Source organism: Aureobasidium namibiae (genome assembly GCF_000721765.1).
Source record: "Aureobasidium namibiae CBS 147.97 unplaced genomic scaffold scaffold_11, whole genome shotgun sequence".
NCBI lineage: Eukaryota > Fungi > Ascomycota > Dothideomycetes > Dothideales > Saccotheciaceae > Aureobasidium > Aureobasidium namibiae.
Window position 1 is genome coordinate 484,961 of NW_013581198.1, and position 22,361 is coordinate 507,321.

Here is a 22,361-nt window from a genome sequence, read left to right on the forward strand (position 1 = left end):
AAAGCAAAAGCGAACAGATGTAGGAAAGTCAGTCCACGAGAGGGTAGGCACGACCTTCTTATACGTCGATCGACGAATCCTACTTCTTCGATTATCGAACTCTGCCAACCCTAGCACGTGTCATTGTATCAGTTTCCATCAGCCTACAGATTAGCGGTGGCAGACGGTTCAGCTCCACACCAATCCGCGGCAAACGCACAGATTGAGCCAGCATACTCATGCCTCAGCACGCGATTGAGAAGGCAACCCAAGACCTCTGCACGGCCTGGCGCGGTTGTCAGGCGGCAATGCGGTCCTGCGTTCCGCCCGACGTTTTGCCATTTGCTTCGGCTTTCTTCCCGGCTAAAGTCAAATCGAACCCCTCTTCCTGCCACCATTTCCCTTGCCGGAAAGGAGATGGATGCTCCGAATGCGAGATACGGTTCGACACAAGCGAGGCGAGAGCAGATAGATTATCGATGGTTTCGTCTCTGTTGTTCGATAGAGGACAAGGTCTCATTGTATCCACCGAAGTGCATCCATGTATCCGCCCCACAGCTTGATGACTGATCACATTGGAGCATCGTTACTGATACTCATACTGGACGCTGGAGCATCGTTACTCATACCCATGTTTACAGAGCAAAACACTCTCTCTCATCAAACCCCAGAGCGTCCTATACAGCATCCTTCCTCTTCACCCAATCCACCTCACACAACAGTCAACGTAGCATTACTCCTCAAATCCGCCGAACTAGCACCCACAAACACCGTAAAGTTGCCCTTCTCCACCACATACACCATACTCTTATTCCACAGCCCGATATCCTTGACCTCCAACGGAATACTCACATTTACCGTTCCTCCCGCCTTGATAAACACCTTTTCAAAGCCTTTGAGTTGGATGTTCGGGACAGCGACGCTAGCAACTTGATCCTTGACGTAGAGTTGCACCACTTCAGCGCCATCATAAGTGCCATTGTTGGTGATGGAGATGGAAGCGATGATGGAGTCGGTAGCAGAGACTTTCGAGGAAGACAACGTGACATTGCCATACTCGAACGTGGTGTACGAAAGCCCGTACCCGAAGGGAAACCACGGTACAGGCGTATCCAGAATGTAGCTGCTTCCGAAGTACAGGTTTCCATCCGCGCCCACAAAGCCGGGATAAGTAGGTCGTCCGCTGTTCAAAAAGTCGTAGTAGGCAGGCAGAGTACCCACATCGTGAGGGAAACTGACGGAGAGTTTGCCAGAGGGGTTTACAGAGCCAAAGAGTATGTCAGCAAGAGCATTGCCACCTTCTTCGCTGGGGTAGAATTGTTGAACCAAACTGGCAGTGGTGTTGGAGATCCAGGACTCGGTGAGAGGTTTGCCGGAGGAGAAGACGACGACGGTGGGTTTACCCGTGTCGATGATGGCTTTGACTAAAGCTCTTTGTGCGCCGACGAGGCCGAGATCGCTAGTTGGTGTCAGCATAGTACTCAGCGAGTAGATATCAGCAACATACCTCTCATCAATGTGCTCGCCAGTGGTTGCATTCAACCCCTGCCACAGCTCTTGTTGGTCGCGAGACCAAGTACCCACGATGACAACAGCGACATCTGCATCTTTGGCGACCTCAACAGCCTCAGGAATACCAGACTCGTCAGTCGACCATCTCTCGCAACCTTTTGCATACGAGATCGTCGAGTTGGCTGAAGCACCAACCGCATTTCTAATGCCTTCCAAATACTGCACACCCCTATACTGAGACTTGTACACGACATAATCGCCATAATTCATGAACCCAGAAGCCATGGGTCCAATAACAGCAATCTTGTCAGTCTTGCTGAGTGGAAGCGTCTTGTTCGGGTTCTGGAGCAGCACGATTGACTCGGCATCCAAATCACGGGCAAGCTTTTTGGCAGCAGGGGTGTTGATGATGTTAGTCCATTGATCCTTGGGGGCAGCAGGATTGGGGTTTTCGAAGAGGCCCATTTGGAATTTGACTCGCAGGACTCTAGCGACGGCTTCGTTGACGACACTGATGTCAATGGTGTTATTGGAAACCAGGGCAGGGATGGAGCGGAAATTGAAAGAGCCGCCTCCCATCTAGACAACATCGTTAGTACAAGTGTATTAACAACAGAGGGCAAGTTACTTACCTCGACATCGTTTCCGGCAGTCAGACATTGCTCAGTAACACATCCGAAGTCATTGACACCACAAGTCAAAAAGTTCTTGAACAAGCGATCAGTAGCGCCAGCATCGCTCGAAACAAAGTACTTGTATCCTGCTCTCATCATCAGCAAACTCTCCATCTCAGACCTCAAGAAAGACACAATACATACCCCACTCATTCCTCAAGATCTCCGTCAACATATGATAATCAGCCACAGCCGGAATACCGTCATAAGCATGATAAGCAGACATGATCGCATACGCCCCACCGTCAATGATAGCACGATGGAAAGGAGGCAGCCAAGTGGTCCTCAACTCCCTCTCGCCACCATGAACAGGGGCAGTATTCAAACCACCTTCGGGATCAGAGTATGCAGCAAAATGCTTGACCATAGCCGAGACATTCTGGCCTTGACATCCAATGATGTAGTTGTATGCCATTTCGCCAGCGAGAAAGCCATCTTCACCATATGTTTCTTCGACACGACCATAGCGAAGCTCGCGGGCCAAATCAGCCAGAGGAGCAAAAAGTTGGGAAACTCCCAACGCAGCGGCTTCGATGGCAATCTGCTCGCCCATCTGGCGTTGCAATTCGCGGTTGAACGAGCAGGCTTGCGCAATCGGCGAGTTGAAAATCGTAGCATTGCCGATGAGGAAACCGTGGATACCTTCCGTCTGGACGATAGCCGGAATGCCCAAACGAGTGCTGTTGACAGCATAGTCCTGACCTTTCTTGATGCCTTCGGCGAGCCAGTCCCAAGAGATTGGGTAGCCGACGTAGAACATACCGCTGCGGTTTGCAAAGTTGAATTCTAGGCCTGTTTGATTGTACTCTCCTGATGTCGTGTTGAGCCAGTTTGAGATGTCGCCTGTGGGGAGATGAGGTTAGTGGATGATTGTAGCAGAGAAGTTGAGGATGGTATACCCTGCATCAATTGTGCCATCTTTTCTTCCAATGTCATCAAAGAGACGAGGTTCTCGACTCTAGCATCAACAGATTGTGAAGCATCTTTGTAGATGGTATTGGCCAACGATGCATTCGACTGTGCATGAGCAAGACCAAGACCAGCCAATGCCAGGCCAGTAGTAAAAAGGCGAACCATGATTGCGACGACACTCTGTCAAACAAAAAGACACAACACAAAGCAGAAAGAGGCAGACAGCATGCTTTTACTTCACCTACATCACCACCCAACCTCGCAGGATCGTTGGAAAAGTGATCGCTTAGTTGCATACCAGAGACCAAAGTCCGAAGGTCATCATGCATTGCTGATCACACATACAGGCTAATATTGCAAGCAAGGAAATATGCTTCCAGAGCAACAAACTTTTGCTGGTCGACGGAAGAATTATTTCTGAAGATCACGTTCTCGAGAGTAAGAGGTGAAGATCCCCGCATTCAATCACTCCATGCTGCCCCCGCCTTCTTGCTGCGATGCAGATGGGCCACATGAGTTAGCCCTAGCACATAGATCGTTGTCTGTGTTGGCAATGCAATGGCTGAAGTGGTCTCTTCGCTGGCAGTTCCGTCAATACGAGATGTTACTTGGAAGTCCGGTGGGAGAGAAAACGATCATCCAATTTGACCTCGGCATGCATTGTTCCGAAACTCTTCCTCCTTGAAAATCGATCACTGAAATTGCGGGGATATCATGTGCAACAGGTGTTGTGCATTAGCTGGCATTCCGCTGTAGAAAGAAAGTTGATGGTACACGGACAAAATCAGCGCTGTAGAAAGGCTCGCGGTCTAATGCATAGAAAGTCGTAAAGAATAAAGAGAATAAGAAATCAAGGAAGTCGAGATGGCTTAACCAAATCTACTCCTCACTCTTCGCATACCAACACCACCTACTTCGCTTCCAGCACCAGCACCAGCCTCACTGCCAGCATAACTCGTCGTCCTGCTCATTGGAATAGCATTTCCAATAACACTAGCTGGAGCAATAGCCGCAAGGGCAGAGTTGATCCCATTGACTACAGGTGCCGACGGAGCAGCAGCAGCAGCCGTACTCACACCAGCACCATTTCTAAGGGCAAAGCGCAAGGAATCAGGGTCTGCAAAGCCATATGGAGGGATTCTGTTGACACCACCACTGATGGCTGCTGGGCCGGTCTCGAGAACAGGAAGACGGAAGGGCGCAACGCCTTGAGTGGTTTGGCAGGCTTGTTCGAGCAGGCGCTCGCGTATCTGTTGGAGATTGCTGAGGTTCTCGTCTTGTTCGGGGTTCGATGTTGGAGCGTCATCCTCTCTAAGCATGAGTGCAATATCGCTGTCGACTTCGCCGGCGCTGACGCCAGGTGGAGTTGGAGCACCCTTGTCTGTCTTTGTGATGGGGATCAAGACGGGCACGAAAGGGTTCGTAGAGGTCGAAGTAAGAGCAGCGGCTTCTGACAGTGCGGCCAGCGGATTGGCTCTCGTAGCACCACGGGTGGCATGATGCGAGATGTTGCGCTCCATCTCTGGCGCTTGTGTGGGAGGTGGCGAGGCATTGGCTTGGCTTGCGACAATGTCGTCAATCTCGGTGGTAATGGCAGGAGGGCCAACAACGGCATCGGCAGCACCGTCGACAGATGCGAGCGAGGGAGGGTTATCGGGATTCTGCTGGCTGGTCTGGGGCTGGTGGAAAAAGTGGTGGGTCGCGAGTTGAGCGACAACGGTGGCATGGCTCAGCTCTTTGTCGGTAAACAGGCGGTCGATGGAGAAGGCTGGGGCTTCGTATTGTGTGTAGAGCGTCTTCGTGCGAGCTTCTTGGAATGGCGAGGCAGCACCGTTGCTGTCGTTTTGCAGAGGACGGAAGGACGGGGCAGCCGAGTCTGTGGCTTCTTCATCGGCCGGAGCCTTGCGTTTTCTCTGGCCCTCGACATCGGCCTCGCCGACACGGTGCCGCGTGTGACGAGTTTTGCGGTTGCTCTGAAGGCCGCCTGGACTTTGGGGAATGTTGACGGTGAATTGGCTGGGGTGGAAGAAAAGGGCAGAGTTGTCGGCAATGTCAAGCTGCTCTTTTTCACGCAAGAGCTTGTCGCGCTTCTTCGTGACACTGTTGATCAGGCGACTGCGAACTGTGCTCGCCAGCTCGAGGTGCTCTCGTTGCGCAACCTGGACCTTGTAACTCGAGCTTCGTTCTAGTTCGGCGGCTGCGGCTTCGTAGCGATTCTGCTCGTGTTAGTCTTTGACAGCGTCATGATCGCGACGAAGAGAGCCTTACTTGCAAAGCCGTCAGGTCAGCATCGCGCTGCTCCAGTGCGTGGTTGATCTGCTGGACGTATTCGTGGTATCTCTTGCCGGCCAGAGCAAGGTAGTCCTTGACAGAAGCGTCTGTATTTGGCAAGCTGCCGCCAGTCACGTTTTCGATTTCTTGCTCGACGTGTTCAGCCGAGTCGTCGAGTGGACTGTTCTCATAAGGATTTGCTCGCAGAATCATGGTCATGTCGACCTGAATAGCCTGCAGTTGAGCGCGGTAGTGCTGGTGTTGGTCTTGGGTAAAGGTCTGGATCATGTCCGAGAGCTTGTCGGTGATGTTGTTGCGTCGCTTGTCTCTCTTAGACAAGGGCTGGGGTTGCGGCGGCGGCGATGCCGAGACTCGCCGCTCATGCGCCATTGGTGATGTGTGTGCCATGGTTGATGCGTGGGTGGTGTGTACTTGACAAGGATGCAACACTCGTCTCTCGTCATGAGAAAGCCATTCTGAAAGCGCAATCGTCCATGTCCAAAATCTGGGGACTGCTTAGCACGGACTCTTGTCGGCACACTCTCGGCCCGACTGCCGACATCCTCCTCCCTGCCCTTCCTGCTCTCTTTAGAACCACCATCATACAGACCTTGTCTGTTAAACAACATTGTTGATACATTCACAAAACATGACGAAGAAGGAACCAATTTTTACATAACTCATGACATGGAGTTTTTTGTCTATCTATGTGTTTTTGTCATTATACAATTTTCTTCATAATCCTGCTCCTTCCTTCTTCTCTCCTGAATGCTTTTGTCTTTCGTTCCTTGAAAACCCTGATTAGAAAACTCCTCCGCTAATGTATGCTGAAAAAAAAGGCATCCTGCTGTTGGTATTGTTGATGGCCGTCAATGTAAGATGATGCTTCGGCTAATTCTCTCGAAACAAAAATACAAGAAAGAAAAGAACGCACTCCTCGTGCCAAAAAGACAAAAAAAAACTTCGTGGCGTAACAACTCTCGTCGTGCTGATTCAGCAGAAACCAAAAGACAACAAGAAGCTATATCCAAGCTTGATCAATCATCCTGGGTGAATCCAGACGAGAACTTGATCAAAGAGTTAAACTTTTCGTATCCCGAGATACGCTCAGTGCCTTCCAAAACGCCTTCGCCGCCAGCGGCGAGCAGCATCTGTTTAGGGACAAGCTTGTACTTTCCATCTCGCTGGTCGCGGATGAATTGAGTCTTTTCAGGCTCGGTCAAAGCCTGCTCAAGCTTGCCTGTGAAGTCGGTGCCGAACGTGGTCTTCTTGACGTTGGGATCCTGGTACTCGGCCAAAACGGTTGTGCGGTGCTCACGGTGTTCCAAGATGTCAACATCGATCGTGTCAAGTGACACGAAGCGGTAAACGTGCACCTCATACTTCTGACCTGGACGACGGACGCGACCAATGGCCTGTGCCATCTGTGCATCGTAATCGTATTGTGAGCGTTTCAACAGAGGACTGAAGAAGATAACATGATTGGCGTTCGTGAGGTTGGCGCCTGCGGCAGACTCGTCGTCCGAGTTCAAGATCAGAACCGTCGTCTTCTTGTCGTTTGTAAATGGCGCAAAAGACACTTTTGTGGCCTTGTCTCCATTGGAAACTGAGAGCTGGTGGTACTTGATAGCAGCGTTATCGAGAATGTTCATCATCTCAGTGATCCGGTCCCCGCCCTGCACAAACACGATTGCTTGCTGGTTCTTAGCTTCGATTGTCTCGAGCAGCTTTATCAGCTCATCTGCCTTTCTGCCAAATCTGCTGGCAGTCGACGGTCCAATCTTGTCCAGATCTAGCAGGTGATAGGATTTGACGTCCTTCTTACAACCAGTGACTGGACAGATTCCAAGCAGGTTCTTGCTAGCTTGGATGCAACCATCACACATTGCGTGGCCGCAGTCGGCCGAGAGATGGAGTTTTGATGACTGGCTAATGTTGTTCTCGCAGTACTCGCCGTCACAAGTCAGGCTGTCAGAAGGGTTTTGGTGGCGCCTACCATATTTCAGGGCGTTTGTGACGAAACGAAGCGTTCTCGTTGAGGAGGCGTAGGCTTTAGCATTGCCAACGACCTCGCTGGTCTTTTGCTTGGCAATTTCCTCTGGTTTACCTTTGTATTCAGGTCTGGTCCTCTCAACAGTGGCAAGCATGGAGGGCTCTCGTCCTGCCATTTCCCCTATCTCGTTTGCCACACCTCTATCTCTGAGGGCATTGGTCGCGACAACATCTTCAACCCAAGTGGAGAATGCATTGATGCTTCTGGGTATTTCTACCAGGCAGACCCTGATACTGTCTTCGAGCACTTGTTGGGCTGTCCTGTGGTCGGCCTCAGACTGCTCTACAAGGGCTTCGAGTCCCAGCTTGACGCCTTGCTGTCGGCTTCCGGTTGACAGACGCTTCAGAGGGTTGAAGACTGCGGCCACGCGTAACAAAGCCTCCTCTGCTGATGTGACGTTGGGCATGACGCTAAGCTCGCCTGATTTCTTCGCACCTCTGCGGATTCTCATATCCTGAGAGTTCAACTTCTGAGAGAGGTCGGTGTAGACCAGGCGGTTGTCCGCGTTCAGTGTGATGGGGACGATGACATCCTGGTAAGGATATTGATCGGATTTCATAACGTTCTGGCGAAGAAATGTGTCAAGGAACAGCTGGGAAAGAGTATGAATCCTCTTTTGCGTCGTGCGTGAAGGCAACTCTCTGAAGGTTTCAAACACTTCCAAGTTGGTCATGTCCTTACGTAAAGCTTGCAGGTTCGCAATTGAGAGGAGCCCTGGACCACTTGCTCCGACCGGCAAGTTGATACCCAGGAAACGTGCCATTCTCGAGACGTCGTATGTGTCCTTCAGTTTGGGAGTGGCGGAGAGTGCCCAGCGCTTGTGTGCCTTGATGTTGCAGTACATCACGAGTTCGCGAGGCTCGGTGTACGAGAACTCATCGACCACCAAGCGGTTGAATCTGAACATCTCAAGAAGCGTCAATTCATCGATATTGTCGTAGTCCTGGCGTACGCTAAGGTCGTCCACCTCAGAGATTTCGATGGCATTCTTGTTACTGGTGTAATCTCTTCCCTTACGTCGCTTTGACTGTTCGGCGTACTCGCGGTACTTGGGATCTCTCAAGGTTTTCTTGTACGTCTTCCGGAGGTGCGTCTTCAAACTGCCAACGCCTTTCTGTTCAGCGATGCGAAGATGCTGTGGGACTCGGGAAGCAGCATCACGTAGATATGACTCCAAGGCTCGATTGCTTCTGCCGGTGTACTCAGGCATTGCGGCGTAGAGCGCTAGTAGCTCGAAGTATTTCGTGTGTTCAGATGCAAGCACATTCTTGTTCAGAATGACGATCTTGGCTCGCCTGAGGACTTCAGTCCCACAGTTCTTCTTCAGCTGGTCATTCCTCTCGATGACCACGAGCTCTTCATCGTCGTATCCGAGAAGTCTTCGAACCTCCGTTCTCCATTGGTCGACGAGGTTGGTAGGGCAGATAACCAGTGTGGCAGCAATGTCAATACGTCCTTCATCAACACAGGAGTCTTGCATCTTCTGTAGGATCCCACCGTCGCCATGTTCCTGGAACTCTGACTGGATCAGTGCGAGTGAGGTGACAGTCTTGCCGAAACCGGCGTGATCGGCAAGAATGCCACCCTTGACATGGACCTCAGCAGAAGCCTCTGACTCGAGTCGCCAACCGAGGTGAGGAAGCAGAGCCTCCTCAACTTCCTTGACCGTGAAAAAAGTACCGACTCCTTCTTCCTGTTGCTTCATCCAAGTGAGGGATTTCTTTTGGATGTCGAAGAGGTCAATATCATCAGCCCAGCTGATACGACGGCTGAATTCAGCGTTGGCACTATTGTTGCGAAGTGTAAAAGTTGGAAATTTGGTGGAAGACTCTTCCACCCAGGATGTATCCAGCCTCCAAGACACAGAATCCACCGAGCCGGTCAACAACTTCAGCTTTCCAGCGGCCCTGTGACAAAGAGTAGTTGTGTTTAAGCCAATGTCTAGCGCAACTGAGTTTCCCTCCAGCTTGCACTCGATGACAACTGGCTCGGGGCGAGACTTGATGGCGTGCTCATACTTTCTAGCAGTCTCAGGATCTTCGTATGGAGCAAATTCTCGACTGTTCGCCTTTGTGAGAATACGCCAGCGAATCTCAGGAAGCAGAGGGGAACATTCTTTACAATCGTGATAGGCAAGCGGAATCCGAGCACTTTGCTCTGCTAACACCTGACGGAGCGGTTCCATAGCCCATCCGAAGGCCTCAAAGAAAGCCTTGTCTTCGCACTTGATCCGATGCTGGCCTTGATAACGTTGATGGGCGATTGAGGAGGGCAGGACGAATTTAAGCGAAACCAGTGCTTTCGTGACATCGCAATTAGTATTAGTAAGAGCCAATGTGTCGGAGCGAATCTCAGATCTCATGTCCATAGCTTCGAGGAAGCAGGAGTCTTCATCGATCCAACGGCCGTTGAGTGATACTGTGAGGTCCGAGGGATCCCCAGTCAATAGCTCGGGGCGCCATTTGGCATCAACCCTGGCAGTGATCTCTCTGACTTGGTCGTACTGCAATCTCGAATGGTCACGAGCGAAGACAAAGCAGTCCTCGCGAGGATTGCCGATGCGTGCGGGGTCCAGGAGGAGGAACATACTGAGACCCGAGGCTGACTCGACACGCTTGTAAAGAGATTCACAGGCAGTACCACAGTCGGGCAGAAGCTTGTAGGTCCCTTCGATCTGCTCGTAAGTGCCTTCGATGTGCTTTGGAAGGTTGGTGTTGCCGTGCTTCTCGATGCGCAATTCGGACCACACTCGTTCTTCCGCATAGTTTTGCAGAGCGAGACGCGCAGTCCACGAGGGTACTTGCTGGCCACAACCTCGAACCAGAAGCTCAAACGACGAATCTTGTTGGGGAATCCGCCATTGCCATTTTTCCCCAAAGAAAGCATTCTCCTCAACTCGAGATGTTGCAATAGGTTCTTCGAAGAACTTTCGGACTTCATCCTCACCACTGAGTGCTTGGTCGGGCTTTGCGTACAGATTCCAACAAGAAACGTGGACACCCAGCACAAGTTCGAGACGAGCCAATGATGATTCGTACACGATAGCCCAGGAAACAGCTCTCCTGAACGTCTTGAAAGCGAAAGGATCGCGCAAGACGTTCCTGACCGCGTCAAGGAACTTTTGCTTGAGTTCTCTCTGCTTCAACTCCTTCTGCTCTTCCAACTCTCTTTGCTGCTTTTGCTGCTTGGTCTCCTTCGTCGGCCTGGGCGGCTTGGGTTCCTTTTGCTGCTTTGACACCTTCTGCTGCTTGACCCTCGATGCGACCTCGCCACTAGGCTTAGATACTTGGACAGGCTCAGGGATTTGGACAGGCTCGGGGACATGAGTGAACTCCTCGATGTGGGACATGAGGTTGTCCGAGGAGCTGAACTTCAGAACCATAGGGATGCGTGGTCTCCACTTCTGAATGAAGTTCTCTGGCTCATCGCGCTCAGGTACAGATGGTTCTCCGTATTCGTGAATAGGCTTGACACCGCAGGCAAGACAAGATGTGTGGCTACACTCGCCGCAGGTTTGGATGGCCTTCTCGGCCAAGCCAATTTGACCTTCGCAGACACACATGGCAGCCGATTTGCGGGCATCAGCTTGAAGTTCAACGACATTGGTGCGATCCACCATCGCCTGAGAGAAGGGCTGGAATGTGAGTTCTTTACGTGAGGTGATGGCGCTCTTGAAAACAGCTTCCTTGTGCTGGTCTTGATGAGTAAGGACTCGCGGCAACGCCTGGCATCCAGAGATCAGAGCAGATGCGATGGCTGAGCCCACGACTGTGGTGCTCATGGCGTTTCCAGCCAAATCCTGAATCTGCCGTTCAGTCTCTGTGGTGAACGAAATTCTGTCCAGGGGAAGGCCTTGCAACATCAAGCTCTCGGTGTATGTCAAGGGGCCACCTCTGTCAGTGATGTAGAAGATGCCAGTAGGGGTTAAGCAGCTTGCGACACCGAAGGGGGCACTATCAGTGAATCGATCAATGTTCTGCGAGACGTCCCAGATGCGAGTCTTGTATTGAGCGTCATATTTGTCCAGGATTAACTCAGGTTTGGCATTGGCTTTGCGGAGTAGGGCCACATCCATGAAATCCCATACTCGTTCGACCTGCTGCCTGAACCACACTCTGTTGCAATTCTCGGGCAAGACAAGGCTACCGCTCTCCTGCCAGTCTGTCAGAGGGCGCGCAATTCCAAGCTTCTGCTGTCTACGGGTGTTGATATGGCGGATTTCGCACTTGGCCCAATCAGCGTCCCTCAGGGAAGTGTCGAGCACAGACTGGCGAATCATAGACTGGCTGGCCCTGGTAACGAGCGGATCGTCGTTAGGTAGAATGAACGACGACAAGGGAGAGCTGACTTGACGTCTAAAATCTGCCATGCGGTTGTAGAAGTTTCGTTTGAAGATGGCAGAATCAATGCCATTGTCGTTCAACTTTGATCTGTCAACGCACACCATATAACCTCTCTGCCGAGTCTGAGGGAGGTAATAATTCTTGCTGTCCACAAGAACGCCGGCCGAGACATAATCAATACTCTCATACTCTGCCAGCATATCATCCCATGGAGCGTTAAAGACATTCTCCAGGACGATCATTGTCGGACGATACGTCTTGGCGTACGCGAGAACTGCGGCGAATGTGTCGCCAGATTTGCCCCGTTCTTCCAAGGTCTTCTGGTTGTTGTTCAACTTGGAGAAATCGACGCATGCGGTACCGGCAATCACCATGTCTACGTTGTCAGGAATGTCCACCCTGGCGCCGTATGCAGTAGTGGCCTTGCCATCCGTGCTGCTGGTAATCTCAGTAATGTCCCTGAAGATGATCGGGGGGCGGAAGTTGCGTTCAATGTAAGCCTGCTTGTATGGCACGATCTCGGCGCTGAAGACGTGCTCAAACTTCAACACCAGATTGCTCTCTTTGCTCCGAATGCAGTCCGAGATCATGTCCCAGGCGAGCAGAGGGCTCTCAGTGCCCGAGCACATGGTAGCAACTCTCAGAGGGCGCGGACCGACATGCTCGCAGACATCCCTGAGGCTGTAGCTGGGAGCATGCTCGCTCGCGTTGGATGGAAGCTGTTTGAGCCCCTTTGTAACTAGGTCGTCGAAGATGGATTGGGTGTCGAAGAGTGGAGGCAACGTCAGATCGACTTCCTTCTTGATACCATTGGTCAGGTTGACCATGTTGACCTTTGCCTTGGGTTTCTTCTCTTTGGGCGTGGCAGAATCATCGTCTTGTACAGCATCAGTGGCACGAGCGGACTCACGGACTGACTTTACAGCTGGCCGAGCGCGTCCATTGTTGGTCCTTCTGCGCTTGCGGGATGGTTGCATGTCTGAGTCGCTTGCATCATCATCAAGTTGCTCGGATGACGAAGAGTGGTTACACGGGATTTGTGATTCAGACGATGTTGTGGAGACTGTTGTCTGCCCATTGTCCGAGATTGCATATTCGTCATTGTTCGTGTCTGTGGTGTCCATGGCATCGTCATTGAAATCTTCTGGATCAACTTGGTCGTACTTGACAACTTTTCTAAGGTTGCGGGCAGATCGGCGTGTGCGAGCCATGTGCGCCTCGGGGGATTGGGGGGCGCTGACTTGAGCTGGTGGGAGAGTCTTCTTCTTGGGAAGACGAGCAGAGTATGCAACGTCAGGACTCTTTCTCTTGAGCGCCATAGTGGGCAAGTGCGTGGGCGAGCGTGCCTCTGCAGTTGGCGGGGGTGTTTTGTGCTTGACAAGCCGATGCAGGGGTTCGTGATGTTTGCGCGCAGGGACAATGACTGGACAATCAATGTCAATGGATGGCAGGAGAAGAGAAGGCGTAGCTCGGCTTACTCTCGATATGCGAAAGAATGCGGACCGTCGTGGTGGGAGGTGAATTTTGGATGCGTCTCTTGTTATTTTCGGATTTGGGCATGGAAGCATTGACTCCAGGGCGCTGGCGACGTCTCTCGCGGTCCTCAAGCCAGAACCGTATGTCCCCTACCCTCTTTCTGACTCCCCCGTGGGCAGCGTCTTTCCCACCAACAAATATGTGCTCCTCGGCCTCTGAGTCGCTTTGTGGCCTCTGCACATACAAGCTGTATCTTTCTCTGGCCATGGTGAACGTATGCACCCTGACCAGTACCGCTTTCAAGAGTTGATAGATGTATAGTTGTTCGACACAATTGTTAGTCTTTGCAGACTTGATCAAAGGTGGAAGACGCGACGACGCGACGACTTGGCAGGGACTGGCCATACTCTTTCCTTAAGGGGGCTGGCGTGCTCGGTGTTCGGGCCGATAGTCTCCGAGCGGGCCGAGGTTCTACTAGACCTCAGCCAGACCACAACCAGGGTCATTCCTTCCTCGAGATTATTCGAGATAGGAACGTCTTCCACGTCGTCATAATCATCCCAGAGACCTCGGGTTCTGCTGGAGACTGATTCCAGCAGTGTGCTCAAGTCTTGGGAGGTAAAAAACGCACCAGTCCTCGAGTCTGGTTGACGGTATACCATATATTCGTGTGTTTTCGCATTTTCTGGGTCAAAGCGTTGGACTTCCGCTTGTTCCTGATTGTCTTCGAAGAGAAGAAGAAGAGCGCTGGCTTATCGATGACCGAGAAAGAGTCCGGAACTTGGAGCAATGTAAGTATGAGGTGGGCGTCATCGTGCAAGCCAAGCATCACATCTGGTGGTTCTGGTCGAAGACAGCCGTGGCTCGCTGAGACGACATGTCCGAACATGAGCACATCTTCCTCGAGTGCGACAGAGTCTGGAGACCCTCGGAAGTTGCAGCCTTTTTCTAGCAAGTCCTACTTTAACGAGATTATCAGCCTGCGTGAATCAAGAGCCGATCCAACACGTGCGGTGGCCAATACATACGTGTTCGAGATCATCGCAAAGGACAAGGCTGATCAGGAGTGATAGGTACGAGGAGGGAATGGGAAGAAGACAAAAGAAGAGAAACTAAACGTACCTCCACACGTGAAGCGGCCAGTAGGCACGTGTCTGAGAATCATCCCGAAGGGTCAACGTTGACGGCGGGCAAGCCCGCAGCACGCGTTGCAAGTCATCGCATGTCAACGCAAATCAACGTTGACGGCAACACAATGTGTCAGAGGCGGATGGTGGGCGGCGAGTGTTGGTCGATCACAACGCAAAGGTATTGGAGAAACGAGTCTTGTCGTGCGTGGGAAGACGACTCGTCTCTCGGCACGGTATGCACTGACCGCCCGAGGTAACTAGACGACGAACAACCATTCTCCAACCACAAGAACACAGAGGTTGAGACAAGCTAAAGGTGAAGTGGTAAGTCGTATGTTCGAGAGAAGCTGTGTGGTCGAAGAGGAAAGGTTAGTGTGCAACTGGACAAGTAAGATCAAGAGCCGTACCTTCCCCTACGACAGTGACGACTGGACGCATGTGTCAGTCAAACTACGTATGAAGGCACGATCTGTGTTGACGGATGAAGAGGCAAGTACGATGAATGGTGGAAGAAAGATGTGACGATGCGGTGCAGCCGAGAAGGAGAAGGAGTAAGTTGGTACATGGCAGAAGATCTTCTCATACTGACCTTCAGCGGTGACTGACGATGCCGTGCGTCAGCCACGTAGCACGAGAAGCTACGAGCTGTGTGTAAGCTTGAAGAGGCAGGTACGACGATGTCGAAACGAAGATGTGGTGGCGGAGTGTAGCTGAGGAGAAGAGGTAAATCGGCACGCAGCAGAGGATCTTCTTATACCAATCTCTACACATCACTGCTGATTGCACGTGTTTGTACGTGTTTCGGTCAGTCTTCAGATGTAGATGAGAAGGCATACCGTCGGGGCAAGTTGTCAGAGTCACGTACCGACGACGTGTTGCGATGGTGGATGTCAACGATGAAGAAGCGCGAAGTTGAAGCGTCGACTCAAGCCAGTTTGCGGACGAGATCCACGCTCTTCCAGTCCTGCTTCCGTTTGTTGGCAATGGCCGCATGCAGTCAAGTGCTCGTCGAGTCTCGGCATGGTGATGGTGCTGCGGCTTGAAGAGTGACTTATGTTTCTCGGCATCAGGTCGTTTCTACGAACAAAAGCATCCTGAAGCTACCACATTGCAATAGATCTTGGGTAGATCCGCAAAAGTAACGATGTTTTGATCCACTGGCATGCTGATGGCATGGTAGTCAGATCGAACTCAAATACTCGGCGTGCGAGACTGACGGCAAGCTACAAATTGTCTGTCTTATGGTACGCATAACACTCTATTGCATGGATCTCTCGATCTGTTACAGAATCTTATCCATACCCATCCGAGTATCTTACCGTCGAGATCAGCATCTGGAAGCTATATTTCATGACCGTCCCCGAGCCGATATACTGCAACAACTTTGCGGCACAATTACCACACATGCAGGAGGAAAGTGATAGAAGCACAGTAAGTATGATTTATCACTCTTCCTCAACTATACATCATACAGGCAGAGGAATAAAGACAACATCTCTCAATCTCCAGCCATCTCAACCAGAAATGCGTACTCGAACTCGACACAATTCATACACACTCGAAAAAAAAACAAGACCGGTCTTCCTCATACACGAAAAGCCTATCACAATCTAGCTACATGAATGCATGATGGGATCCCAAGCTGAGTCACGTCCAAAGATATAGCGTAGCTTGCAATAATCTCGTGGCTGATCTTCCTTTCGGAAGGTTGCTTCGCATTCACATGACTTGTGGAAATCGTTGATTTCGAGTAAAAGGGCTCATGTTCACTAGCTTTCCATTGTGGACGAAATTCAGTGTTTCTGTGTGCTATAGACCGTCCTTGTTGTACGCTATTGACCTGGAGATCGTTCTCCAAATGTCGAGTAACGCTCATGGAGAGAAGTCATCTTGAGGTGTTTCCTACGGCTATATATGTGTGAATCAAGATATCTTGCATTTGGGTAGGTGTATAAATTCATCATTTGTTGTTGTAAGAGAGGTACGATCATCACCTGTGGTAAAAGATATGTAGTATCTTAAAAAGCACACATTGATAGACGTTAGCTAAAAATGCATAATACTTTCCAACAACAAAACAACATCCACGGAGAGAGATGCTTCAAAATGGTTCCATAGCTACACTCGTATCTCTGAATATTTGCATCCGGATAGGTGAATGAAACCCATTACTTATTACTATAAGAGCTAGGACAGTCTATCCCCATGCACCCCATTCTTAGCCGTCATACTGTCAAAACAGTGTCTCTTGAGCTCAACACAACAGCGGCTTCGTTCCGTTGCCAGGCAACTTGACCCTGAAAAGCGCAAAAGGACGCTGTCTGTTATCCGTACCAGGCCACACCAGCGGACCGAAGGCCAACTGGTTGTTCGTAAAGTAAAGATATCCATCAGTACCAGTACTCATCTACCACCAGCAAGTCAGCATTCCACGCTCATCTCAGAAATCGAAGGATCGGCAACTCACCGTATCAACCCAATTGAGTCTCGGATCCCTCACAAACAGCGCATCAGTCCCATTAGCCGGATTGAAGAAACTGATGGCGTTTTGCTCAGCATTGCCATGGTAGATATACCCATTAGTATCGGTCTCATAGCCATCAGAAACACCCTTCTGCCCTCTACTCACCACCGCCGCCTGAGCAAGCGCTTCCGAGAAGGGTCCGTTATCTCTGAGTCTAGCAGTAGGAACAGAGTAAAGATACCTCTTCCCCACACCCCCAAAGAACAAATCCTCACCATCAGCAGACAACGCGATTCCGTCAGCGCCAAAACCTTGGAAACTCAGTGGTTGGCCGGGCATAAAGGCATAAATGGGACGTCCCCAGACGTAAGCGAGGAACTGTTGGGCGGGAGCTACGTATGTGGAGCCCTGCAAGTGACGCCAGGATTCGCCGGTGCCGAGGTCGACGATGACGAGACCGGTGCGACCTTCGATGGAGGAGTCGGTGATGTAGGCGATGCCTTTGCCGCTGGAAGTGACGTTGGGACGTAGATCGAAGCGAACGTCGTTGAGGTAGGAGTCTCCGGGCGCGACGTTGGCAGGGAAAATGATGGTCTGGAAGACGGTGTTGTTGGTGAGGTTTATGCCAACTAGTTTTGGGCCTCCCACGGTGGCTTCGACGATGGTGCCGTTGGGATCTTGGACGCGGCCTGTGTCGAGCACCCACAGGCGGTCGAGTGAGTCGACGACAACGCTCTGCACACCGATGAAGTGGTTGGCGTAGTTGGCGCCTGTAGGCGGTGTAGTGGTGTAATTGATAGCTTTAACAATGCATCAGCTGATTGCACAACATTTCTTGCGGCAATGCCACTCACCTCCTCCAGGAGGATTGTTCCACTCGGCATTAGGATAAGCAGCTTCTGTGTTATTCGAAGTCAATTCAGCAACAGTATATTTGCCATTAGACCCGTTGTTGGTGTTGTTGCCATCGAGAGCACCAGGGTAATTCGAAAACTTGCGGCCGGACGAGGACACAGCAATACCCGTGGGCCACTCGTCGTAGTACAAATGCACGACCTCCAAAGCAGGTCCGTACTTTCCAGGATCCTCGATGAGCTGTTGACTCGAAGCAAGCAAAGGCAGCAATGAAGCTGCTGCAAAAAGTGTCGATAACATTATGGCAAGTATCAACTATGAAGCTGAGAAAGATAATTGACCTACCTCGAGTTATGCTAAGCTACTTGTACCTCTGCGTGCCTGGGGCCTGCCATGACATGACGTGTAGGTTTAGATTGAACAGTAGCACGTCATGGACGTTCTTGGGTTTCTCGGCGATCTCAGGCACTCCCCTTGCGAAAGATGATGCCGCGGCGGGAGGGGATGAGGTTATGTTGATGCGAAGGCGGCAGGTCGGAAGTGCGGGGAAAGCACATCACCATCATCATCTTTGCGTCGAGACATGTGGACGTTTCTGAGCTTCCGTCTCGCAAGCCCATTAGATACTCCAGAACTTGACAGTTACAAAATAGAAACGAAAGTGGAGCATCGGAATCGAGAAGAGATGGGTTCATGAAGACATCGAAGATTGGGCACGAAGGCTATGTGATAGCTGGAGGCATGATTTTGTATCTTTTTTCTTTTCGTTCGCCTCGCCCGGTCGCTCAGGTTCTTTTCGCTGTGGCGCGCGGACAAAGGAGTAGAAAGGACAACCCTAAGTCGAAAAATGCGTTGACTCGTCCCAAGCCCATTTGATATTCGCTTACTCCGTGTTGACGACAACGATGATGATATTTCTCATTTGTATAGAAGAGAAAGCCACCAGGCCCAAGCAACGTTTGCCAGAATGCACAAAACGCGACGCGCTTAGAAGACAAGGGCGGCACCCTTGGTCTTCTTGTCACCACTAGAAGAGAAGAGTCAGTATGTGAGAGAAGCGCAAAGAGCAATGGCGGAACATACCCCAGCTCGAAGTGCTTGCAACGCTTGAGGGCAAGCTGTGCCTTGGTCTTGCATGCTGTGCACTCCAGTCTCAGGACAACCTTCTTGGTGGTCTTGGCCTTCTTGTGGAAGACAGGCTTGGTCTGACCACCGTAACCGGACTGCTTACGGTCGTAACGTCTCTTACCCTGGGCGAAGAGAGAGGCCTGCAAAGTATAAGTCCCTGTCGTTATTCTGTAGCAAGCGCTGTATCCGTACCTTGCCAGCCTTGTACTGGGTGACCTTGTGCTGGGTGTGCTTCTTGCAGTCCTTGCCCTTGCAGTAAGTGCGGCGAGTCTTGGGAACGTTGACCTGGAAGGCGCGCCTTGATCAGCTTATGTTCAAGGTGAGCTTTTGTTGTGTTTGTGCGCCGTGTCTGTTTCTTTGCAATTGTCGTGTTCATTTGGCCGTGTTCGGTCTCGCTTCGAGTAGGTAGGGATTACTTCGAATCGTGTGACGGGGAAGTCGAGAGTGTCGAGTGCCGCATCTGCCGGGTATTCGATTCGTCTTGTAGATTCTTTCATCCAGCATGTTTGCGATGCACGGCATTCGACTGCGTCGTTCGGGGAAGATACCGTCGGCGTTGAATCAGAGTAGTTGTTGTCGACGGTTCAGAGCTCGTGGGCGGCGGAGCGCGCATTCGATCGGGCGAGTGGTCGGACGGCGACATATGGCCTCGGTCAAGTCGAAAAGAGATCCAGTATTGCTTCCAGAGACACGGCGCACGGGATAACATGGCTGCTTACCATTTTGGCGGTATTTGTGTGAGTCGCTGGGTGGTGGAAGGAGAGTCGTTTTCGCGGGCCAAATCAGCGGCGCTTCGTGGAGCAAAAATTCAACAAGGAAGGTGCGTGCCGCGACTTAGCCGAGCTCTGCCAAGCATTGACATCTCTCACTTTGCTTTCCATTCATGTTGACCTCCTCATGTGCAAAGTCATGTCACGCAGAGCCTCTGGAAAGGCACAGTCTCTTTGGCAAATAAGATGTATCCATCGAGAGTCATGACTCCGTTGCCTCTCTGTGGACATTTGCTATCGTCTAGAAACAACTATGCATTTTCATGGCCTCGGCGCCGCCTGCATGCTGTCGTGAGAGCGGAGTGGGAGTGACACAGAATTTAGCACTTGCGAGTGAGGACTTCACTACGACCGTATAGAACATGCCGTCGCTCACATATGGTCAATTTTGTAAAGTGGTAAATTCATCTGAGATGGTGGAGGGCACATCCGAAGTTGACTTCAATGTCTGGATGGGAACGAAGCTTTCTTTGGCATCTGCCGTCGTTGCCAACAACGACCATCTAACTATCTGTACTCGTATCAAATCAATAGTAAGGTCTGGATTCCTCCCATTTACGCTTCTCAATCTCCAACCCACTTCCAGATGCCATGCTATCATCCAGTCTTCCAGGTGTTGTGATTTTGCCCACTGGAGTTTGGTGTGCCGAACCTCCTTCGATACGGTAGACTGCACCAATCCACTCCCACATCCTGCTAACGTCTCCTGTGCGGCCCTCTCGCACCATAGTCCTGACGTTCGCATTACCCTCGACTAGTTTCTGCACAGCTGTCCAGATTCTGTTGCGCTCTTGTGCGCGGAACTCATCACGAAGCACATCGTCACGTAGAGCAACCATGCTGATTAATGGTTCAGGATAACCGACGGGATCTTGAGCATGCAGACTTGCCTGCGTGGCGAGCTTGTCAAGAGCCACACCTGCCAACTGTTTGGCCTGCGTCGAGGTAGAGCGACGTTTCGAGATGGTGCGCTGTCCATATACAGCCGTGAATGCCAAAGCAAGAATGCCTACAAGTTCTCGAAGATGCTGTCTAATCGTGAGGCGAACTGATCGTTTGAGGGCGCATTGGAAGCTGACGGCTGCGAGAGACGTGCTGCGGAAGGAGCGGACAGAGGTTTGTCTGTGGTACCGGAAGCGGTTCTGTTAGTGGACTCTTCACGTAAGCCTGATGATGCATAACTCAAACAAAAGATCGAGTGTTAAAAAGAGATTGAACTTACGGATCGACTTTGGTCTTGACCTCATCACGTTTGGGCACATCTCCGATTGCTTGGTCAAGCAAATCGAGGATATCCTTCATGTTCTTGCCCTTTGCAGCAATGGTTGCCTTGAGCTCTGGCTCGGTGACATAGGGAGTCTTGGTCTCACCACACTCGTAATGAGCGTTAGCCTCGCGCAAGACAGTCTCGACAGCATGGCTCGTCAGTGCTCCGATCTTGCGAAGCTTCTCGCTGTCCGGCTCGCAGGTAGGCGGTATAGGGACCAGACCACCGAGCGAGAGAGGGTGCGAGACAGGAACAAAGCCATCGTCACAGACAATCTGGAGGTTCTCCCGGCATTCGGCGTGCATGGGGCATGGCTCGCACTCTGGCTGCAAGAACGAAGCCCACTCAGGAATCTCAGCACCAGCAAACGTTTCAGATGGCTGACCGATGCCACAGAAGCCGACCTTGATCTTCTCCTGTCGCCAGACACCAGCGACTGCAACGAACATGGTGAACAAGATGGTCGAAAGAGCCGTCTTGGCTGCTCCAGATCTCGGTGTCTTCTTGCGAGGAACACGGCTGAGGGCAGAGCTCGGGTTTGCTTCTTGAGCCTTGACGAGTTCATTTTGTTCTTCTGGTGTGAACTCCTCACCAGCAACCATCTGATCATATTCCTCCTCATACTCCGGCTCAACCTTCACACGGACGACGGGCGTTCTCGCTACTGCGGTCAGGTCCTCCTCTTGACGGTAGAAACCATCTGTTCTGCGTCTGGCATCTCTGCTCTTTCTTCTTTCCCTGTCGGCTGAGGGACCAATAGTAGTTCTTCTGCGGTCTCCGCTCTTACTACGATGGCGGTATGCAGATGGTGGTGAGCTTCCACTTTGAAAGGGGTTGTCCTTCGAGAATGGCGAGTCTGCGCCCTGGTCGCGATAGACTGGTTGTGGAGGTTCGCTAGGGAAAGATGACCTGGCAACACGTCTTGGAGTAGGCTCAGGCTCAACGGTAGCGTGCTTGCTGGAAGCACGTCGAGCGCTCGTCGGAGCAAAAGACCTCCTGGTGGAACGAGGCGTGGGAGCAACATTCTCTTCGGCAGCTGGTTGCATGACGGCACGCCTAGTAGTTCGCCTTGCTGGAGTTGCAGTAACAGTGATGTTGTCGTCAGCCGTGTCTTCGTCGTCGTTGGTGCTGGACTGGCTGGAGGGCACGTCGACGATGCCTCTTGCAGAGCGCACAGTGCGGGACTGAACGTTGAGTATCTTTCTGGCCTGGGGCGCAACGTTTGCGTTGAAGATGGCAATCAGATCTGACTTCTTTGCAGATGAAGGGTAGGCGACATTGTGGGCAACCAGGATGGAGCGCAAGCGGGGCACTGTGAGAGAGCTGGGATCAAAGTCCGGCTGCAGGTACGCGTATTCGTCGTCGGCCATGGCTGTAGAGTGTGAATGGGTTGTTGACGTTCGCCTTCTAGAATGTCCCGAGAGTCGATCGTGCACCAAGTCGTTCGCGCAAGCTGTGCAGAAGGAAACAAGGAAGGAACGAAGAAGGCCGTGTTTATCTGTGGCCCGAGCTTGCTGTTGCCTGTCC

At 51.6% G+C, this 22,361-nt stretch overlaps 5 protein-coding genes across 5 annotated transcripts; all 5 read right to left on the reverse strand.

The window, feature by feature from the left end:
• Positions 1-690: 690 nt before the first annotated feature.
• Positions 691-3,242, reverse strand: M436DRAFT_49880 (glycoside hydrolase family 3 protein; the record flags this gene model as incomplete). The annotated part of the gene is made up of 5 exons (XM_013570823.1): positions 691-1,438; positions 1,487-2,070; positions 2,124-2,254; positions 2,310-3,008; positions 3,065-3,242. 5 exons carry the CDS (start codon positions 3,240-3,242, stop codon positions 691-693), a joined length of 2,340 nt encoding a protein of 779 aa, XP_013426277.1.
• Positions 3,243-3,946: 704 nt separating this feature from the next.
• Positions 3,947-5,738, reverse strand: M436DRAFT_49320 (uncharacterized protein; the record flags this gene model as incomplete). The annotated part of the gene is made up of 2 exons (XM_013570716.1): positions 3,947-5,293; positions 5,346-5,738. The coding sequence occupies 2 exons, from the start codon at positions 5,736-5,738 to the stop codon at positions 3,947-3,949; spliced, it is 1,740 nt and encodes a 579-aa protein (XP_013426170.1).
• A 932-nt stretch (positions 5,739-6,670) lies between these two features.
• M436DRAFT_10011 (uncharacterized protein) lies at positions 6,671-12,403 on the reverse strand (the record flags this gene model as incomplete). The annotated part of the gene is made up of 2 exons (XM_013570620.1): positions 6,671-10,535; positions 10,749-12,403. Coding segments are annotated over 2 exons (5,520 nt in total), but the record flags the coding sequence as incomplete, so codon positions are not given.
• Positions 12,404-16,604: 4,201 nt separating this feature from the next.
• On the reverse strand, positions 16,605-17,969 carry M436DRAFT_49919 (uncharacterized protein; the record flags this gene model as incomplete). Its single annotated transcript, XM_013570834.1, has 3 exons — positions 16,605-16,757; positions 16,818-17,614; positions 17,669-17,969. 3 exons carry the CDS (start codon positions 17,967-17,969, stop codon positions 16,605-16,607), a joined length of 1,251 nt encoding a protein of 416 aa, XP_013426288.1.
• Positions 17,970-18,656: 687 nt separating this feature from the next.
• M436DRAFT_73816 (uncharacterized protein) lies at positions 18,657-22,204 on the reverse strand (the record flags this gene model as incomplete). The annotated part of the gene is made up of 5 exons (XM_013570964.1): positions 18,657-18,696; positions 18,753-18,937; positions 18,990-19,082; positions 20,200-20,689; positions 20,790-22,204. 5 exons carry the CDS (start codon positions 22,202-22,204, stop codon positions 18,657-18,659), a joined length of 2,223 nt encoding a protein of 740 aa, XP_013426418.1.
• Between the last annotated feature and the right edge of the window lie 157 nt (positions 22,205-22,361).